At 43.6% G+C, this 22,742-nt stretch overlaps 2 protein-coding genes across 7 annotated transcripts in view; one reads left to right on the top strand and one right to left on the bottom strand.

Moving 5' to 3' along the window:
• Window positions 1-1,593: 1,593 nt before the first annotated feature.
• On the bottom strand, window positions 1,594-7,672 carry TEN1 (TEN1 subunit of CST complex). 2 transcript variants are annotated; one of them, XM_032949023.2, is made up of 4 exons: window positions 7,448-7,672; window positions 3,986-4,103; window positions 3,336-3,493; window positions 1,594-2,118 (listed from the first exon to the last, which is right to left on the bottom strand). In XM_032949023.2, exons 2-4 carry the CDS (start codon window positions 4,099-4,101, stop codon window positions 1,988-1,990), a joined length of 405 nt encoding a protein of 134 aa, XP_032804914.1. In that variant the 5' UTR covers window positions 4,102-4,103; window positions 7,448-7,672; the 3' UTR covers window positions 1,594-1,987. The 2 variants fall into 2 exon arrangements, with proteins under 2 accessions (XP_032804914.1, XP_032804913.1); XM_032949022.2 differs by having other exon boundaries at window positions 7,499-7,672.
• A 95-nt stretch (window positions 7,673-7,767) lies between these two features.
• The window catches only part of BTBD10 (BTB domain containing 10), a 45,199-nt gene continuing 30,224 nt past the window's right edge, over window positions 7,768-22,742 (top strand). The window contains exons 1-2 of one of the 5 annotated variants that reach the window (XM_032949016.2): window positions 7,768-8,172; window positions 14,815-14,990. In XM_032949016.2, the coding sequence (XP_032804907.1) occupies window positions 14,869-14,990 (122 nt within the window). In that variant the 5' untranslated portion in view covers window positions 7,768-8,172; window positions 14,815-14,868. Of the gene's footprint in view, window positions 8,173-8,261; window positions 8,410-8,433; window positions 9,010-14,814; window positions 14,991-15,733; window positions 15,804-18,727; window positions 18,896-22,742 lie in introns of those variants that run through there. The other 4 variants (XM_032949018.2, XM_032949017.2, XM_032949020.2 and 1 more) reach the window with 4 other exon arrangements.

The raw sequence follows: 22,742 nt of genomic DNA, 5'->3' as shown, positions 1-22,742 counted from the left end.
GTTACCGTCTTTTAAGTAAGCACTTATATACACAGGGTTTTGCTGTCGGAGCAAGAAATGTTCAAGCTCATACGGTGTACAATGTAATACGCAAAGTAGTATTAGCATCACGTTAAGATATTAGAACATCGTATAAACATTTTATGAAACGTAATGCTTGGATTGCATTGTTTTAGTTATGGAATGCATTAAAACATTTTCCCTATGAATCAAGTTGAGCATATATTTGAATGTTTGGACTTTTATTTTCACATTATAGTTGTATCCTAAAATAATGCATTTTATAAAATGGGAATCCAGAGCATACATTATATTGGTTGCAGCAAGATGGAATGGAATATTTTATGTAAACAAAAAGGTTGCTCATCTTTATAAAAATATTTGTTGTAGTTTGCAAATAGGCAAAATATATTTACAAACTTTCTAAAAGTCAAAATGCATATGAACACCAAACCATTTAGATTTAAGCATCACTATATTGTTTAGAGAATGTTAATGGATTTTCTATGAGAATCACCTGGAACGTGACCCGTCTCGTAAAATCTCAGAAGCCAAGCAGGAATTTAAGCCAGGCTAAAACTTGGATGGGCAATCACCCAGGACGCTAGGATGTCTGCTGCTTTTGACATGGTCGAGCATGACATCCTCATCGACCGTTTTCACACTGCGTTTGGAGTTGGATTTGTACGGTCGTGGATTGACTCTTTAATCTGGCAGAGGATGCAGACGTCGCCTTCCCTGGTCAGGAATCAACCACGTCAGCAGTCCATTGCGGAGTGCCACGAGGAAGTGGGTCTCGAACTTTCTACTTTCAACGGCTGACATGACAACCATCGCTGAGCAACAAAGTCTTGGCATACACAGATATGCTGATGACACCCAGCTTTGTATATATGTAGAACGTATTCTTCACCTTCTTTGGTTCTTTCGGTAAAGTCACGTAGAATGAGAATAAAATAATAAATTGATAAAATAAAATAACACAATAATATTCTCACGACGTTTCGGCCACAACACAAGCGGCCTTCATCAGGTGAAGGGGGCGAGACTGTCTGGTAGGACAGCGCTGGAGTATTCTTCACCGTACGTAGCCAACCGTGCTAATCGATGGTGCGATTACTTTCATAATAAAGCTGCTTCATGTGTTGCATCGTGATCGCGCCTCAGCTCCTACATAAATCCGCACGCATTCATTCATCACGAGTCGTGTTTGACTATTGTAAATGTCTTCGGCTGCGCCAGTGCCATCCCATCTATGTCCACTCCAGTCTGTCCTAAACGCAGCAGGGCGTCTGATAGTGCAGAAGCTGAGGGTATGACCACATCACACTGACCACTCGTGATGACCTGCACTGGCTGCCAATTAAATAAAACATTGATTACAAACTGTTGCATATTGGTGTACAAGTGTCTACGCCAATCTGCTCCGTGCTGATGGACGCGTGTGTCGTCCATCAGCACGAAGCATTTGTCAGCTCACGCCAACCTGGTCATTCCGCGCTCTCAGAGAGCGAGATTTGGACCTCGTGGCTTTGCGGTCCATTGACCTGAAATGGACTACAGCTGCACGTTCGAGACTCTTCAACAGTTCAGTAGAAAATGCAAGACAGAACATGTTTAATAGAGCTTGCAACGTATGCTTTCTGCACACTCGTGATAACCTAGGTTATAGGAGTTGTGACGATAAATACCCATGCTTAATGTAATATAGGTGGCTGCGGAGCTGTACTACATTCTGGTCAACAGAGGGCAGTGTAGAAACATCCTTGAAACTGTGACTATTCTTCCACATCTGTGCTCCGTTGCTTAACAAACTCGCACTGAGCAACAAGGTGAAGTAGGGTCAAATAACCACGATGACCCGCAACGCTGTAGGGAGACCATCATCCAGGAAGTGCAATGACAAACGGGATATACATGTTCAAGTTGATGGGTTATAAATCGAAAGTTTTATCTGGAAGAATCTAAGTTATTCGAGCTTTTTGAACTAGCTCATCTCCGAGCCTTCTCTGGTGGCCAGATATCTGCGCTGGTCCTTCAATGCTTGCTCCAGGGCAGGGAGGTCCACGCCATCCACACACTGCACTACACGTGCCTTCAACAGAGGGCGCTCCTCATCTACAAAAAAACAAAAGCACAATAGCAAAGGGCACACATAGCAGTCTTTACACGTGTATTGTCGTACTCCTAGACATCAGCCACATTTCAGATACCATAACATTTATAAGCGAATTAATTAGCCCCATAAAAGCCATGAGTGGCACCACTGTTTTACAAGTGGGTGGGCTAACTGACTTTGGGTGGGTAGGGAGGAGCAGGCAACACTGCAGATGTTAAGAAAATATCCTTCATGTAGGTGCTGTAGCCAATTGGCAGGGCCGTCTATCGGGGGGTGCGGGGGGCCGAGGCAAATCCCACTGTGTGCCCCCCCCCCCCACGCCTTTAAACTAAACCAGAAGTATTACATCTGACACCGTGACGTCAAAGCGCAGGGCCCCCCAAAGCACAGGGCCTGGGGCAGTCGCCCCAATTCGCCGTACCCTAGGGACGGCTCTGCCGATGGGACAGGACACGAGGCTCCTTGGTTTAACATTTGACTCAAGGTTTTATTCTATACCTAATATTTGGTGGATTTTCCCCTCTGCTCTCCACTGTCACTGTTTTTTTTATTCAACGTACTATACATTATTTAACAGAAAAAAGTATGCGTTAATAATAAATTTGAATTTACCAGGAAAAAGTACACGTTAATAATGCACACATTTTATTGATAAAATTAATTCACTCATACGTCCATTTAAAACAGGGATTTTTATCATGGGACCTTTTTGCCAGTATCAAAGAAGGCTGTCTCTGGTGGTCCAATCACTTAAAAAAACAATGCATATATTAATTATCAGAGCATGTTTGTTTGCATGTTCACCACAAGTACTGTGTGTGGTTAATGCAGACTTGATTCCTTGCAAAAGGTTACTATTTGGTGTTTGAACACCTTAATACCGCCTGTTCTATTGCCAGAAAGGGTAAAACCTACTTTTATTTTTCATAGGGATTTTTAGTTGGCGAGATATTTAAAGTATATTGTTTGCTCTCCCAGTCTGCCCAGTTGGGGGGGGGGGGGGGGAAAGCCCTTCTGCTCCAATTGTGGTGCTGCCTGTGCCATGCTCAAATATATTCCGATTTAGTTTTGTGCTCTGTGAAGTCCACGTGTCCGTGTCTATTCGATGACAAGCTGTCACGTCAATGTAGTACTGGATTTAAGCAACGGTACATTTTGAAGGCGTTTACTGTGAGTCATCAACAGACAGGGTTTGCAGTGCAGGCCACCGGGTCACCTGTGAGCCTCTCGATCTCCCCGAGGAACAGGTAGAGCCCTCCCATGCGGGTGGTGAAGGGCTCGATGAGCGACGTGTCTACCCACAGCTTGTGATACTCGGTCCCATTCACCATCGTGATTCTCGCCCGCGAAAGAACCGCATCGTACAGGACCATCCTACGGTTATGGACAACACAATGTGAACATCATTTGCCACTGAAGTTGCATTATGCACTGCTGAACAATAACCACTGCCGTGACACATTGCACCATTTACATAACATCATGTACCATTGACGGAAGACCACCGACTTTAGACCGCATACAACTGGCATACCACCATGCAACAATAACTTTGGGTGGAGCAGTTAGGTCACTGTGCTATAACCTAGCAGTCCTGAGTTTGATTCCCAGGCATGGCTGTCATCAGTGACGAGTGATATTTAAAATGCTCCTGGGCTCCGCACCACGTTAAAAAAACCCACACTTACCGGTGTGGTAATGACATATCGTCAAACAACCCTTCGTGACACACATGGCGTGAGGAGACCTTGATTCATTTGTGGAATGGCAAAGGACTGCAAATTATTATAAAAAACAGTGCAATTTCTATTTGTGAAACATTCTGAAGCACACTATGGCTTCCAGTTTCGGCTCGGTGCAGCGTACCTTCCGATGGTGCGCACACTCTGCACCTCGCCGTCAGTAGGCCCTCCTCCTTCCAGCTCCCACAGAAAGCGGAAAATACCTGGCCTAGGTAGAGCTCGGTTAAACCTGGTCGCCATGGCTACGGAGAAAATATAAATACGGGAACAAATTATGTAAAAAATCAAGCATGTGCATGGATTATGTAATGCTTTATAACATTCCTACCTCTTCAGAATAGTTTAATTAGTAGCATTGAAGCCACTAGGCAGCTTTCAAGGCAACATACTTTTACATATTTGCAGATACAGCAAGTCCTCGCTTAACGCGGAGGTTGCGTTCCTGAAAATTGCCGCGTAGAGCTAATTCGCGTTAAGCGGGATTAGTTTTCCCATAAGGATTAATGGTGAAGGTGGGGGTGCCGTTCCAGGCCGTAATTTTGTTGTTCATAATTTGACAGTAAACTTTTTCCATGCTTGTTGTATTTATATAAATATGCTATGCGTGACAGTCATTTATTTATATAAAAAGTGTGCGAGAGAGAGACATGGTGAGTGAAAAAGATAAGGGAGTGAGATTACGCTATGCACACAAAGATGCACGGAACAAAGATTGATGAAGAGGGCACACCGTGTGTCACAGCTCGCATCAGTAGTCAGTACCAGCTCCCAGCATCACAAAACAACGCTGCCAACACCCACCCTGCTCAGAAAAGTAGTCCGTCACGTGTTAGACTCGTGTTAAATCGGGCACGTGCTGCGTGTTAAGCAAAAAACTTCTTTAAAAGAAAAACCGCGTTAATGCTAAAACAAAGTGTGAATGCACGTTGAATGGGGATTTACTTTAGTATTTTTTTGCTCTGGTTTGTGTCTACAAAATTTGGGCAACATTTTGATCAACAAGTGGATTTCAACATGCTAAATCCCAAATAGCAACACAACGTTATGAACACAGTTTGGTTCAAATTTGATCAACTAAAGCAGTTATCCTGCCTGCACATTACAGACGAACGGACAAAGTTAATGCATACATGCTTTCAACCTTAGCTGGAAATATTTTAAAAGTAAAAGTGTTTTCCCATGGCTTAAATGATTGTGGGGAGGTGATAAGCTCATCTTTATTCCGGAGTCAGTTGTGGAAGTTCCATATACCTATGGCAAGGAGCAGTGAATAATTACCTATTTAGAATATAAACCACCATTATAAAATAAGAAGTCCTCAATAAACCTAAGTTTATGGTAGTTGCATGATGAAGGAACTGTACAGATCAGGGGCCGGAAACCAAAATAACAAGAGACAATTTTTAGAATTCGGTAAAAAACCCTCAATATTTCAAGAGCCACAATGCATGTGAATAACGTCATGAATCAGCTCCTCAAAGAGCCGCATGTGGCTCTGGTACAGTTTATTTAGAACAGTTTATTTAGAATTGCCCTGTGAGCTAAGAAGCTCTTGAATCGGGTTTCATCAACAAAACAGAAAAACTGTAAAATTAGAAACACGTTTGCAACAAGTCGCATAAAAAATATAAATACAATAAATACAGAAATGAAAAAAGTCAATAAATATTTGTTTACAATATATTACTTAATTATAAATAAAATATTTAACTAAACTAAAAATTAAGATTGGAGACGCAGGTTACCAACCCTTGCGACAGATTAATGGTGCACACAATAAAAACTCGGCAACATTTTAAGTAACCTCTAGTTAAAATCAGCTTTTACTAAAAATGTGTTGACTTTTTAAGGGTTTTGTTTCCAATCAATGAATACGAATGGAAAACTGTTCATGTAATTTAAAAACTATTCAAGTCAACTATATGTCAAACAGTTTTCTCAGGGCACCATAGTGTGATTCCCACCCGTATGTCAAGAAGTCTCTACTGTAAATAAGGGCCATTGCCAAACACATCAGCCTTTGTATTTTTTATATTTAAAGCCCACTGTGAATGTGGCGAGTCTTTCAGAATAGGTATTATGAGCGCACTGCATTATTTTGAGAAAAATACCATTCAGATTATGTACAGTAGCACCCTATATCTATACTCCAAAGAAGGACCAGTACCCGAAACATTCCTTTACATGTCTGCTAGTAAACAGAAACGTTAATGATAAATGTGGCGAGCGTTTTCTTCAATGGCTCTTGTTCTTCCACACTGCACATCGAGACGAGGGACTGACTGCCCAGTTGCCCCACAAAGATAACAAAAATCGCAGTTCGCCAATAACTGGCAGTGACGTCACCACAGCGCTTGTGCCATGCTAGGTGCACTTTGAGGTCACGTGAAGTGGTGAAGGCCCACTGGCAGGTCACGAAACAGACCCAGGTGCCATGAGTTGACCGAGATGACCGGTAGATTCACCACCTGTGCTCCCCCCCGTGCCATATTTCTGCGTTTTAGTCACCCGGCGCTCTGCAAGTTATTGTGAGCATCATTCCTCTGCCCTCCGTTGTTGTTGGACGGCTGCCTCCAATTCCCTAGTAGGGTCCTTCACGAACCTCCTCCAGAGGCCGATCCTGACACCGCTGGCAAAGGCCATCGGTAGGTCAACTCGGCTCCACATCCTTCTTCATTTAATTTCATTTATTTGGTATAGCCCTGTGAGCCATTCGGCTCTTGAATCGGGTGCAACCGCAACAAACGAAAATATGTACAAGTGACTATGTGCCGCATCAGCTCCATCTCTCCACAGGCACCCGTGCAAGCGGCATTCAAACGCACTCCACGAATTGGCGTGAGGGCCTTGCGTGCAAGCGGACAAAACGGTAGGTTTAATGCCCCTTATAAAACTCGTAAATATTGTGTCAACGTATCTAACGGACGCGTAGTGAGTCACTGTGACGAGTGGCTTGTTGACATTACTTCTGGTGGCACTTGGCCAATGTTGTAAATTACACATTCCCACGGCGTGACCTGGCGTGACCTTACTCAAATTGGCCAACGATTTTGTCATTGTGGAACTCGTTGGGAAAGAGAAACAAAAAATGTTGACGGCCCTGAGCTAAGTGGTGGCAATTCCACGTTCACATGCCAAGCTCACACACCGAATTAAAAAAATTCCGTCAGCCACCCAATTGCGGTGGAAATTCCACGTTGCCGCGGCGGGGTCGCGCCCTCCGTCAAACTCCTTAAACACGAGTCGGCGGTCATCAACCCTCCAGCGCACCGTTCTCCGCGTCCTCGTCTCGCCCAGGTTAAACACGACCACAACAAACGCCGCCGTCACACTACACGACACGCAACTCTCTCCCCGGTGTTAAACACGAAACGTTGGGCCAAACGCTGGCACGGCGTTCCATGGACCGGTGCGCATCGTCCGGGTGGCATCGCAGTACGTGCGGAGAATGGCACGACGACATCAAAGCGATTCGGTGCGAGAAAGATGCGAGAAGGCACGACTTTGGGCATGTTGGCACACGGCAAAAAGGAAAAGTATAGACAAACGACGAAACGTGCAGTGAGGAGGGGGTGGCGGAGACCACCTTCCGGGATCGCGACAACGAACGACGTTTAGAGCCAACGGCATTCATTACACATCGCAGGGCTCGTGAGAGACGGTGGAGCTTTTTAGTCCAGCAGTGGAGCGACCGTGAACGCCTCCGCGGCCGCCGGCTTTGAGGCTCCCAAAATTGTGGGGCGCGCGCACGCGCGATCCGACGATTTGAATCCGTAGTCCGCACAGGCAGCCCCACGTAGCACGGCGTAACGAGGTGGTGGTGAGGAGGGGGGGGAACAGAGCTGCCTATGCGGTGTATTAATTACAACTATGACGTCACGGCATGCCAAACCCCGCCCCTCCCCCGCAGAATTATAGTTAATTCGTCGCCGCGCGACTCAAATAAATAAATAAATCGAACTACTTCTATTTCGTAGTCCGCTTGCGCGCGCGTCAAACGTTCGGGCCAACGGGCGCGCGGCATTTTCGAGCGCGCGACGCGCTCTCGGCCAATGGGAAGCGGGCCAGTTGTTGTCAGGGGGGGCGGGGCGGTGGGGCGTGTTGGTTGTCGGCTATCGACGGAAGCGCTGTGTGAAATCTGAAGGCCTCCGCCGTCGTCGTCGTCCCCCCCCCCCCGTTGTATTGAGTGGACCGGGAGCTGTTGGTGGTGGTGGTGACGGCGCCCGTGAAACACTGCGACAGAGAGAGACTCGCCGCTCCCCCCCCTCTCTCTCTCCATCTCCACACCTTTCTTACGAACTCTACACACAGGTATCCCTTACCTGGGACCACCCCCCTCCCCATCTCCCTACGCGGTCCCCGCCGGCCCTTCTTCCCTCCCCTCTCGTTGTGCGAGACTTGCTGTCGCCAGACGAGATGGTGGATGTGTGTGTCCACGGTGTCTCTCGAGTCGCCTTTTGTGTGTGTGCGGCTAATGTTTGTTACGTGTAGTCGGTTTCGGGACTCCGACCCGCGAAGGCAAGGCCTCGGCGATTATTTGATAAGCCTGTACGTAACTCGTTACAATCGCCGCTGTCCGCAGATACTTTCAGGCATCCACCTCCGGATGAAGGCCTCGCCCGGGACCGTGCTTGGGTCACGGCGATGTTGGGTGATCGTGTGTGTGTGTGTTTGACCATACTTCACCACGCCTGTCAGTGGTGGTTGGGGGGAGATTGGTGACCTGTTAAGCCGTGGCCCGGAATCGAACTGGGCCCCCCTAGTTGGAAGGGGTTCAAAGTGCAGCGCTGTTTGCGCCGCCGCCGCTCCCACACGCACAGCGCGCGTGAGGAGACGATTGTTTAATTGCGATTTAAATACGACTACGGCGGCCTCACGCCAATGTCACTTGCATCGTGTCACCACGGTATCGGAGTCACACGTATGTCGGCCGCGATACATTGTCCGCCGATGTTATGATATCGGTTTTACTTCGCTGCGTCGTTTGATATCCGGCCAAGACGAACGCCAGCGGTCAGCGGCGGTGGCTCAGCCGCCCACCACCCACCCCGGGTCTCACGTAGGTCGTCGTCTCGGCCTTTAATGACTCCTCGTTTCTGAGCGTGATAATAATCATCATCATCATCATCCGTTCTGGGCAGACCAAAGGTGCGTACGGTCAAGGGATGGTTACATGCTATTCCGTCGTATTTGTGTTATGCTGATGTTATTTGGGAATTGATGGCCACTGGGCAGTTTGCTGTTGAAACGAGAAGAGATTGGGGGGGGGGGCCCTGCTGCCAAGGCCCCGGGGAAAGCAAAGCATCATCTCTCAGGAACATATAAAGCACTGCTTGGATACTCAATGGCATTGAAAATTCCACTCCCTCAGCTGTGTGCGAGTGGCGCGGTTGTGAATAGGGTGGCAGAGTTCTAATACCTGGACAGTGTGTTTATGGCCATCTCTGGCTTGGCAGCAGATGTTGACACCACATCATTTGAATGTTCTTACCTTTGCTTCAGCAGCGTAATACGAGTGTGGAAGATGCCTGGCTTGTTGCTTCACACACACATAGCTCGTGGTCTTGTCACAATCATACACTCTGTTCTTTATCCTTGCGAAATGTGGGCTCCTTAACGGGGTAACACCTATGCTCGCCTGAAACATTTAGGCGGGTCTGCTTACGATCCATTATTAGTTTAACCGAAATGGTTGTGTGATTTGGATGTAAGCCCATCATTGAGAACCTCTGGTAAACGAGGTTGTGTCGGCTGGGTCACGCAGCTCTCATCCGTAGCCACGGCACGCCCCACAATACTCTACTGTTTGGCTGAGTGGAGGTGGCTGCACGCACGCAGTGTTGTGGACTGTAGAGCAGATGGGTGGATGTGGTTCAGGAGGACTTGAAATTGAATGGACTTGCTGAAGACAGGATTGAGTGGTGTTAAGTTCTGCCTCTGTGGAGGAGGCTCATGAAGAATGCCACTGGGCAGTTGGAGGTAGCCTCTTTCCAAACAATAGCAGTAGGCAGAGGAGTGACGCTCACAACTATGAGCAGAGTGCCGCGTGGCTAAAACACAGCAAGGAGACAGTAGGGAGGGAGGTTGGTGCATTTGCCATTCACCCCATGAAGTTAATCTGAAATCGGTCTGTGCTGCTGACCTACCAGTGAAATTTTGACACGTCACTTGGCCTCAGAGTGCACTTAGCCTGGCACAATTGCAGTGGTTACGGTGCCACGACTTATTGGTGAATGGCGACTTGGTGTGTGTGTTGGTGTTTAATATGTATGGCGGTGTGTGTATATTGTGTACGTGTATGAACAACATACACGACTGGGCATAATGTATTCATGGTTACTATGTTATATTTTAAAATTGGCATATTTATTAAGGATCAGTTGTTTTCCTGTTGAAAAAGAAAATGTAACCCATTTTGGATAGTTTTTTTTATTTTGCTTTGAGTATTTGTTGAAACTGACTTCTCCCGAGAGACACGCTTGCTTTCACCTGTCTATTAAGGGCTTAAATGTATAAATGTATGTGTGTAAGTAGCAATTATTTCTTATGCGGCGTATGTATCCAGGCTCTTGTTAAACGTTGTATGACAGAAAAAAAATGCTTTAAAAGCCTCTTGCATGTAACAATTAACATACCCATATCCTCTCGTAATTGTCTGTAATATATTCCATCCTTTATCTTTTTGTTGCTATCAGTACTGCATGTTCTTTCTCATTACGGTCTCGCGTGTACTGTCCTTTGCACTGTATGTCGTCTGTGTGCGTTTTCCTAAGTACCGGCCATCTAATATGTTGACCGTCTTCGTTTGTTTTTTTCACATTCGACTAAACATTGTTTAGCATGCGTTTGCACGAGTTGGAAATAATTGAATGCACATGATCATATCTTCTTTGGTTCTTTCGGTAAAGTCACGTAGAAATTTACACATGATCATAATTACGCGCACAATAAAGCCGAATAATTACCCGCATGATGAAGTTCATCAGTACTTCTTTTTATGGCACTTTCATCCGTACATTTTCTATCAAACCAGTGATGTCCCTAGAGCACTGTAATGGAGCGTTTTGCAAATAAATGTTAAACCTTTGTTTTCACGAAGAAAGCTTCTAACTACTGCCATATAACCTGGGACACACAAAGGAGGCAGATAGCGATAAGATTAGAATTTTGTGAAGTATTCTCTTCGAGAATCGCCCAGTGTGGAGCCATGCTGTTTGTTGAGGATAAGCTGTTTCCTGCCTAACGAAATTGAGATTCAGACTACTTTTGGAAAGTTAATATTTTGTATTGAAGGCTGCTGTCGTCTCTGCTATGGAATCATGCAAATTATACAGGTTTTCGGGAATATAACAGACCATATCACCCATAATATACCCGATGTCATCAGATAATTGAAGCTTCGCAGGGTTGAGTCTGGATGGTAACCAGGTTGTGATATTTGTCATAGGGTTGTGGGGCTCCACGCAAACATCAATTGCTGTACCTTAGTTTTGTTTTCTAAGTTCCCTGCCTTCGCAAACCCGTACTGATCAGTGTGGTAAAGTAGAGTTAAATACCCCCGCCCCCCCCCATGATCTCCGTGGCATGGGGAGATTTACCGTGGCTGCTGATGATTTAAAGGGTCTCCTCTACTTACAAACATTTGACTTAGGGGCCATCCATTTAGTACGTACGCGGACTTTTTACACCCCCCCCCCAACCTGCGTACGTACGCTTGACGCACCCCCCCCCCGAATCCTATAGAACGGCTTATATTTAATCCACACAGAAACGATCAAGGATTAATAATATTAACGTGTTTAAGCAAACAGATAGTCCACCACCGGCTGCATTATTATTATCGAGGCTTCACCCCCTCTCCCCCCGTTTCCTATGCGTACGTACATTGTCAGTAGACCCCCCCCCCCATACGCAAGCGTATGCATTTGGGTTACCCCCTCCTTTCGTACATACTAAATGGATGGCCTTTAGGAACTTTCAGAGATATGAATAAACCTCTCCGTATGCCCAGTTGCCTGTTTGGACCGAGATTCGTAAATTCAACCACCCCGCAATAGATGCCTGTCGTGGCATCTACTTCTGCAGAACATGACAAAGCAGTGGTATCTACATCTACAGGAGATTATGCAACTTTTAAAGCCATTCCCCGTGTTTAGTGTACATGCCGTACAACATGTTTGGAATCGACGGGAGTAACGTTTGACCTGCGAACAAATCGACTTACGGACAGACCTCGGGAACCTAGCTCGTTCGTCATTAAAGGAGTCCCTGCACATGTTTTGTTTGCTTATTAGACTGATTCCCACTTTACAAATGTTTTTGTTTACCACATGGACAGAATAACATAGGGTGAGTTTACGGAGACAGATTTGATCCCCATTTTGGAATGAGGAATTTTTAAGACTAGCTAAGGAACAATAATGGAAACAACATCCTCCCATTACTTGTTTACGTGAAGGTTGTCTAAAATTTGACTTTAGTAGGGTACTTTGTCTTATGGTTTAGTAGTTAAGTGGTCATACAGCGGTTTAGTATTCATGGCTTTTTTCTAGAAACATCCGGCTGCATAAAGCACTCTTAGAGTGCCTCCGATAAGCGCGGTTGGATACGTACGGTGCGAAATAAGTTCAGCATACTGTACGGACATTACACTTATAAACGGTCTCATTCAAATTTCGTTGAGGATAGAAACCCCTGTTTGTATCAAGAGGTGACATTAACTTCATGGTGTCTATTGCTCATTGCAATTTGAATCACATGGACTGTGTTTAAAAATAAATGTTTCTGATTCATCTGTCATGCTTTGTCAATCTAAAATAAAAAGTAAACAATTGAGAGGACATGCTTTTTTCAGTTTATTGCAACAGTCCGTATCACTGAACGGTTGTCTAGATATCTTTTGGTGTATTTCTCTTATGTTCTATTACGAAAGTGAGTATTTCATTTAGAATCAGGCGATAGCCAATTGATAAGTACAGTAGATCTTTCACAAGAGGGAGTTAAGCGCACCCTCCCAGAAGCTACAGTAACCACGCATTGTTCCGGCTAAAGACGTGCACACTAAATCCAGAATTAGAGACAAATGAAACTGGTTACAAGAGCCCCAAACAGGATTACAGCAATGATACATGTACTGCACTGCCTTGAATGGAAGCTGATATTGTTAGACCCATCAGATTCATTGAGTTTGCGCTGTAGTTGTGGGTTTTCTCTCACGGACACACGCAAGGATGAATTTTCAGTTTCAAGGGAATCTAACGTTTGGCACATGCAGTCATAGAACATAAGGTGAGGGTTCATGAAACTTAATGCAGAAATGACCGCAGGGCCCACAAGCTGCTGTTTGTGTCCCTACGGTGCCACCGCTGCCAACCGGCACTCGTATTTATTCACAGTAGCCTCCACGAAGGCTGCACGCAGATCGCTTACAACGATACCTTGTCTCACACTGCACTGTGGAATCGGGACACTCCTAGTAGGTAAATATTTGCGTATTTGGTCTCCCATCTCAGGGCTCCACAGTGGCAAGATGTTAACTACTTCGTCTGGTTTGCAGGAGGTCGTGGGTTTAGATCCCGACCCTGAGACCTGCTTTATATTTGGAATTTGCATGTTCTTCCCGTGTTCGCGTGGATATTTCTCCAGGTCCTCCGTTTTTCCCCTCCATTTTTATAAACATGTGATTAGAGTATTTGGCCGCTATAAATTTCCACATGATAAGCCACTTCGTTAGGCTATCATTTGTGGTCAGATTACCTGGTAAAATAAAAAAAGTTTAGTTTTGAATTTTATTTGGAAGACTTTTTGGATCTTCAAAGCTTTCAAACTGTAAGGGCCTAATTTTCCAGTATTGAGTTTTATTCTAAATTATGGTATTGAGTCAACATTTGTGGTGGAACTTTATATCACTTCAACAGTTAATATTGTTTCTTAAGCTTTAAAGTACATTGAATTACGTGCATAAGAATCAATGTTCTTCATTCGTGCTGTAATGGGTTCACATCACCCCTGTATCCACTAGAGGCACTACCATTCACCACATTGTAAAGAGGAGAATTATACAATTTAATTGTGACCATAAATCACACAAATATATAAAATTGTTGGTGGTGATTATTTTCACCCCAAGGAAAAATAGGAGACTAGATTTCACAGTTTTATGCCTTTATAATATAATATTTCTACATCTGCTTGTGTAATTGTAAGCAAGCTCTTGTTTAAAAGATTTACATTATTTCACTGGTTGAAAAAAAACAAATATGCCTTTGACATGGGTGCTGAATTGCAATGGTTAAATGTTTTATTCCAAGATGGACATCTTCTTCCTCTTCAGATATTAAAGATGGAATTTAAGCTACCATTATCTCAAAAAGAAGGTAGTGACACTGAACTCATGACCTTTTTATTTGGTTTTCCAACCATGCTTTTTTAACTCAAACTAAAGAATGACTAAACCTTTTGTAAACTGCATGTAGCCAAACCTCGGGGGGAATTCAAGAATGTGTATGGTATGTTAACAGTTTTAACTCCGAGAACCCTAGCGCTTTGTGTTTAACATCTTAACGCCCACCCATGTGCTGTGTTTGTTACCATAGTGTGCTGGATTGCCAGTGATGTGGGTCAACAGTGTAGCGCTGTAGTGTCAGGGAGCTAAAACGGGCTTAGTCCCCCCTGGTGAAGGCTCAGAGAGCCCCCCCCCCCTTCAATTCTTATTGTAAAGGCAAAAATTTTCGGACTTTTTAACACCAGTGATAGTTTTCCCATCGGCCTTACCTCATATACATGGGAGTGAAATCTGGAGCTGAATCCATGATAAAAGCAGATCATATCATCACTCATTCTCTTTAGCATGTAATGTTTGTTTAACATGGTGGCTCTCGTGCCCTCCCTTGAGTTTTGTTAAAAACAGGGGTATGCTGCAGGGTTCTGATAGTGTCTTTGTGTTTTTACCAGGGGAGCTGCTGCGGCACCGATTGCCGCTGCTGTCGCACCTCTCCCTTGAGTGGGATGGCTGGCCGCCCCCAGGCGTATGACAGCAACAGCAGTGACCCCGAGTACTGGGAGCACAACCCCAACTCTTGGGACTCACAAGCGAGCACCCGGCGCCGCCGATACTCCAAGAGACCAAGGTATGCAGAAAACTAAACAGTTTTTTTTTTATTTTACCAGGTAAGGCCCACTGAGCTGTATAGTTCTTTTTCAGAAGCGACCTGGCTCAACGATGTGGCTTATGTGGAAATTCATAGCAGCCAAATACTCTAAACCCATTTTTCTAAATGCGAAAGGGAAAAAATAAAAATCCACGTGGCCACAGGAAGAACATGAAAACTCCAAATATACAGGTGACATTGCCAGAGCTTAATTTCAGCGAGGTCTGGCTGGGTCTGAAAAATATGTTGACCCAGCATACCATATCCAGTATTCCTCTTGCTGTGGCTCCTAGATGTACAAATGATCCAAAACATATTCAGTGAGGAATTAAGGTCTTGACAAGGGTAAAATATGTCTTTGGTAATAGGTTCAGAAAGATAGAACAGGCTTGCAGTGGATGAGTAGCAAGCACCACACTTGGCTACCTTCATTGCTTCTTTCTCACCTGTGTTTCCATTAAGCTTTTCATGATTCAGCGATTTAAAATAAATTCTCATCTTCGCCATATATTCATCAAATTGTACGGTGAGCATCATTTTACACGATTCAAGCAAACTATATTCAAATAAAACTGTACACAAAAGAGACGTGTAAAAAATGAAAAACAATGCGAACAATTTGTCAAATTGTATTGCAATTGATAAAATCGCGACCAGGATAACGTCAATGTATTGAATGACTGAGGGAGAGGAAGTTGATCGTTTCACGTGGTTCGTTACAGCTCGTTCCACCCTGGGATAGGCCCTTGCGGAGGACCACCACATTTGTATTTGAGCAAAGTTTGAGAGAAGGTAAAGTGCAACTCTCTTGGGTGCCGCGGTGGTGAGATGTTAACTTCCTCGCCTGGTATGCAGGAGGTCGTGTGTTTGATCCCGACCCTGACGCTTGTATATTGGAGTTTGCATGTTCTACCTGTTGTCGCATGGATTTTTCTCCGGGTCCTCTGGTTTTTCCCTGCACATTTAGAAACATGCTTTTAGAGTATTTGACTGCTATACATTTACACATGATAAGCCACTTCATTGAGCTATCATTTGTGGCCAGGTTGCTGCTGACAAAGAGCTATATAGCTCAGTGGGCCTTAGCTATTAAAATGAAATAGTTTTTAAGTTTTACTTTGGTCACTTATTCCATTTCCCTTCAGCCTTCTAGTCAATTATTTCCACATTCCTTCAGACCAAGCAACGACTTCTGGAATATGTCAGCGTTGGTTTTGCAAATGAACACAAGGTGGTGCCCCATTTGCAGCGAGTGGTATGGCTATGGACCTGCTCTATCTTCAATTTGTTGTAAGCGAATGTGTAATAAATTACCTGCAATAAAATATATCTTTATTGGGGCATGTGCAACTTACATCATAGCTTTTTTTTTTAAAGAAACCGTTGCTATTCTTGTACGTATTTGCGACTGGTAAAGTTTTAATTTTGCGGGTGAAATTGTACTTGGAGGCTTTTTTCAGGTATGTGCTCTTCTCTGTTTTCAGGTAAATACTTTATTTTTGTTTACTCCAAAGAATGTGTAATCAGTTTAAAGAGGGGTTAGGCATTCCTCCGAGAGGGAGGTTGGGCACAGTGGTGGTGGGTGGTGGGTTTTTTGTCTTGGGCGTTTATTTTGATTGATTGCGGTGCACATTTTGTTTGGTTTACCGCTCTCTTGCTTTGTTGCTGTATAATCACATTTTGTCTTGGGTGCAACTCTCTGGTTAACAGCTGAGTGATGCAGGTAGTTGCCCTGTTGGGAATGTATCCACTCATATGACAAGTTAAAGCCTAAATTTGACGAATTCACGAATAACATTGGGCTCTTGCATTTGGAAAGTGACTTTTGTCAATGTATCGACTTTATACGTGCATATTTCACAATGAACGTGCAGGAGAAATTCAGCTTTAACGAAACGATCTTTTAAAAAACGCCATTGACGGTGTTTCATACACTTTTTATTGTAAATATAACTTAAACTAGAGCTCAACAATGTTTAAACCACACGTGGAGGAAAAGTATCCATAGCAGCTGTGCAGACTACTCACATCGGGTGTTCAATCAGGCTGACGTGCATCGCATGGAACACTATCACTCAGGTGTTGCTAACCCGTTTTAATGTTTTTCTTTAAGCGAGAACATTTTCATAGATTTGTCTGCATTCATATTCTTTGGGTCTTTCGGTAAAGTCACGTAGATAGGTTCAAAGAAAATGACAAAAAAATAACATATCTGCATTAACCAACTTGCTGCATTTGGTATGCGTGTGCCTGGAACTGTGGAGACTTATAATCAGGGGCGGAGCCAGGGGGGGTGACAGGGGTGACATTCTGCGTACAAGTGTACGACATTCGGTCTGGCGGACTCCATGCAACTGCATTGTCAGAGTGTGTCGCGAACCGATGGCGTCTAGTTCAACAGCCTGACTCTCTAATCATTCTTGAAATTAAAATTTGTTGAATGTCACCCCGGCCTGAAATCCTGGCTCCGCCCCTGCTTATAATAATCAGATTTTTAAAGAAGAATGAAATTTGCGTGAAAAATGAAACGCACGCCTGTGTTTGTACTTAAGCGGAATGTTAAATCGCCGCCGGTATACATGTCACTAGCATTTTAACAGCACTTTACAAACTGCACGCATTTTCTTTTTGCGCATATAGGCTGGCCATCTGTTGTTGAAAGGGCTTGCATCAAAATGGTCGTTTATTTGAAAAATGTGGTTATTTAGGTATACATAGGTTTCAGTAATATGCAATTCTCAAAAATATGTGAGGCTTTTAATGATGAATCGAGTCCTAGATTATGATGCTCATGATACACACATTAATGTTTTGCGAGGGGTATTTTATTTATGATTGATGCAAATTATATACAAATGCGAATTTACCATTTCAGCAAACGGACCAACGAAACTCTTCAAACGACACAGAAAACTGAGTCAATATAAATCAGGTGATAAAAATAGACAAAAATGTATCGATTGTTCAATCACATTGTGATCCTGAATTGACAACGAATATCTACAGGGTGAATATAATACATCTATTTTTTACTTGTGTGAATGAATTAAAATATTAGGCTTATCAACTACCAAATCATTTCACTTGCCATTAACCTGTGAAAATTTATTTTATTAAATTGTCACCAAACGATGAGCTATTAAAATGGTTTTCTTAGCCAGAAATGGTGGCAGTAATTGTAGCCTGTTCTAAATTAACAAATATATATTTTTTCCTTAGGCTAGCTCAGTTGAATTGTGAGTTCTGTGATATGTAAAATGCAACGAGTTAGGTTTGAAATGCTCCATTATCTCCTGGATCATTACCAAGATTTTAGTGAGAAGCAAACCCCCCTTACAAATTAAGAGATCAGCAATTGAAGCATAAATCACTGCTCTACAACCACAATAGAATCTGATGTTTGAATACCACTACTGAGCAATGCTTTAAAAATAGTAATTAAATATACATATGTACTATTTTCTTTAAAAAATTATCGAGTTTGAACGTGAAATTTGACATACAATAAGTATATGTATTACAAACATACTGCATTTTTCTAATATGCATTTCTTTCTTACCCTCATTCCTCTTGTTCATGTAAACAATTGACCTTGTCAAATTGAAAGGGAAAAACAAAACGGGGCGCAACATAAAAAATAGCCCCGCACTCTCCCCCCACGCCCACCCACCCCGAGACTTTTATTTTAAAACGTGAACGCCGCCCCATGCCGCTCCCACAGTCCTCTTGGGGCGTGGAAAGCTCGGGTTGTTCAGCAGTGGCATCGGGCGGTGTCGAGCCAGAAACCCGCCTTGGCGCTCGGTCTCAGGTCTCGCGCAGCGAGCACGCATGGCTGCGGCATCACGGCCCACGCCTGACCTCTGCAGAATAACATGAAGAGGCAGTGAGTATCGGCCCGCCGCCGCTGTGCCCATGCATACGGTCGATTCGTAACGCGTTTGCGTGCCTCGGGTGTGTACGTTCGTCTCGCCGCCGATGTGCGACCACAGTGGCGTGAGTGGGATTCGAGATCTCGGGATTGCTGGGTGCCGCGTGTGTTCTGCTCAAGGGGGGGGGGGGGCAGAGGAGGGAGGGCGACAAGTCTATTCAAGAATACAAAGTCAGATTTTAAAGACACTGCAGTGCTGTTGAAAACTAAACAGGTGCTTTACTTTGAGGATTAAAAAAAAGTTAATCCTCATCTAATGATCACTGATGAGAGCGGCGTTAGCCATCAACAGTTTTTTTCCCCTGCTGTTGCATGACCGATAAACCAATTGGGATTCGGTTGGAACTTCAGTGTGGAGACCAAGACTCCACGTGCCCTGTTGAACCATTTGGCATGTATGCCTGTTGTCATGTTCTTGTTTGTTTTTGGTGGATGTTTTGCAATCTGTAACTCAGAATAGCTTCTTAAAAGTACTGTAGGTCATGCTTAAAGACATCTGTCTTTTGTGCTTGTGTAATGGAACATAGTTTTCATTTCTGAGCTGTTGAAGCATGCCTAATAACAGGATACAATGACTCAACGGGTTGTTGAGTTTTCTAAATGTTAATGCCACTGCTTAGAGCCGGAGTTATCAAACGTCACTGCCAAGCCCCCTTGGTAAAAAAAAATGAACACGTGAGCAATTGCGGGAATGTGTGTAGGGTGAACAAACACATACTCTCTCAGGGGACCTCAGTGAACACACACACAAATACAAAGATCCTCCGTATAGCCTATAAACAGACTGTTGGGGCATGTGCTGTTAGCAAGCACTCATGAAGGCCGGAACGGCACACAAAGGGATGGGTGGCCAGCACCACGCCCGGCCGCCTTTGTCTTCCGAGTGGCAATGTTTGCACATCGCATTAGATAGTAATTTGAGGCTGAGTCGACCTAGGGGAGGCCCAGGACCGGTTCAGATCAAAGTCACTGGTGTTGGCTGTGAGCATGAATTCAACTCGGGTCGCCGGGTTTGTAGCGCAGCGTGATAACCGCTACACTACCGCTCCCCACACGCTTCTCTTGGGAACCCGGTAAACACATGTACCAAATATTTGAGTAGGCCCACTGGAGATCCTTGAGAATCCCTGCCAGCATTTGTTGAAATCATCCATTTAGATGTTTGCCTTTGAATACCTCGAGGATAAGGCAAGCATTGCAGACAGTCTATTGTGGTGGTTGATTTTCATTGGGTTGTTTTTCAAAGGTACTGCTTCTAGTATTGTTCTTAAGTACTGTTTCTTACGCCTCTGGTAATATCTTAAAACTTCATGACGCTGATATGCTTGAGTGAGAGGAGTAAACTGTTAAACGCCAGTATCTGGCTTCCATTTCAAAATCGCCCCAATAGCTATTTTTAAGTATATATGTTGAACTTATTTTGCATCGTACGTAGCCAACCGTATTATACATATAAAACGTTTTACAATAAAACAACATTGGTGGTTTGAATATTTGACAAGCATGAGGTGGCCCAGTGTCTCAGAGCACTGAGCCAGCACCCCTGATGAGATTTCTTGTTTGAATCTAGTTTACAACCAGCTTGTAATTAAACCGTTTTCTCAAGTTTATTATAAGTTTAGGGCCTACACGGTTCTATGAAGTCCCTCGCTCTGGAGTGCACAGTGTTATGTTGACTGATCGTATATCCAAATGAGACTGGAAGTTTGTTTTACAAATGGCAGCTGTGGCCTCGTGTCCAATGTGGATTAATTAATTGTCTGATTTTCAGTCCACTTTAACTATGATAGCATTTCCGGATAATTAATACACTTTAGTTTCATCCGTTTGTAAGACAGTCACTCAGGGCTGGTATCTTCGAGATAAGTGCTAAACCTTCTGTTTTTCTATCAAAATAATGTTTAGTTCTGGCATTTAATTTGATTTTGATGGGTATATACATCCCAGGTGATGTTCATCAACTCACTGCCAGCTATCAGTCACATTCATGTTCACAATGTTCCTCTGTTGCAGGCAACCCATTAGTGCTTATACGACCTGCAGTGTATCTGCCACATTGCTGCATTATGTTTGTTAGTGTATCATTTATCCATGAATGCTTCCTGCTATCAAGTGTGTTGTGGTCCGTTCATATCTGTGGTCAAATACAGGATTATTCTTGACGAGGACAACAGATTAGTCCAAAGACATGCGTTGCATGTCTCTGCGCTTCCCTCCGTCTTGTTTTCCAAACGCCTTCTAAGTAAATCGCGCATTATCAGTCAACACCAGTCAACATCGCTACAGTGATTTGCGGCAAGCAGGTGGCTTTGAAACGAGAGCAACTTGGCCTCTTGAGCAGCTCACGTGTTTGGTGATGGGGGTCTGACCATTGGAGATCTGCACAAGCTATTGCTGTAATTTTCCTTTTGAAAGTTATTATTTTATTGCATATTAATAGCTCAACAAAAGTTTACGTAAGTTATTTATGGACTTTAATATGCTAGACTGGATAGCGGAGCCCTTCAATTTATAGTATCTGAAAATTTCCGGTCAGGTAATAATTCAGGACATTGCAAGTGGAGATTGCTGTTAAAGAGGACATCAAAAATAATTACATCAATCTCAAGAGCTATGTATCTCTATTGTCGTCCAAAGTCTATGTCTTAAGATTTTTTTTAAGCAAAAAAAGTTTGGGTATTTCTTACCTTGTGTAATCCATCAAAATAGAGATTTTGTTTTATCTTGTGAATGTATGGAAGGGACATTGAATGTTTATCTGTGCAGTTTACCCGAACATATGAATCATTAAAAACCAAAACAAGGTTGTCGGTCACCTTAAGTACTTCCTTGAATGTGTTGTTATATGTTCTATATTTATCCTATTTACAGCAAATGTCACACTTCACATATTACTTTGTCCCTGTATTGCATTTGAATATAGATACATTATTTAGGAGGCAGATTATAATTTACATGACTGGTTGACTGCTGCTAAAACCTCTTTTAATGCTGGAGCAAAGGTCGTTGGACTTTGATGTGAACTTGATGGAACTATTGACTGGAAGATCTGAGAGCTCTGAAACTCAGTCGAGCACATGAATCTGAGTAATGCCAAGCGACAGTCGTGACTGGTTTTGGCATCAATCGTACACTCCGTTCCACCACTTATTTTGTTTTCAATGTGGCCATATAATTAGAGTACAGTTTGTGGCACCGTTTCCAATTATTGAGACCATTACATAATTAGATAGAGAGTGTTTAATACATTGTTTGTGAATGCATTCTGTGTTGAATGTAGAAAAAAATGTGCATTCAAAACTCCAATTCCTGCCTCATTTTTTTTGGTGTTCACGTGGAGGAAAGGGAAATTCCTTGTTTTGAGATCAGAAGGCTGATTGATTAGATCCCTTGTTGCCATGTGACCTTGAAGGTTGAACTTAAAGAAATGCAGCTCCAAATTGGGTGTTCACGTAAGCAAAGGGATTTCGAAGAAGCAAAGGTAAAATTTTGTCTTTTGAAATGAAGACTAAACTGTCTTCAAGAAGCCGCCACCTTGGCAACAAACACCACCGCCTTCCTGGTCAAGTTCTGAATAACAGCCAAGCAGTAAACACAGTACATTACACATTGACACGACACCAGCAGAGACAATCGAACAACATAATGATTTTCCTTTACATATGTTATGTATAAACTTACATATGCAACACTATGAGAAGATCGAACACTACTCCATCCTAACTTTTTAAAGCATCGTGTTAAGTCACTGTTTATATTGTAACTAGTTCATGAAGGCTGTCTTCGCCAGGCAAAAGTTTTC

This window comes from Petromyzon marinus, chromosome 7, assembly GCF_048934315.1.
Source record: "Petromyzon marinus isolate PM22_M1 ecotype Great Lakes invasive population chromosome 7, UKy_Petmar_22M1.pri1.0, whole genome shotgun sequence".
Taxonomy (NCBI): Eukaryota; Metazoa; Chordata; class Hyperoartia; order Petromyzontiformes; family Petromyzontidae; genus Petromyzon; species Petromyzon marinus.
The sequence above is the reverse complement of the archived record's forward strand: the minus strand, read 5'-3'. Positions and strand labels throughout refer to the sequence as shown.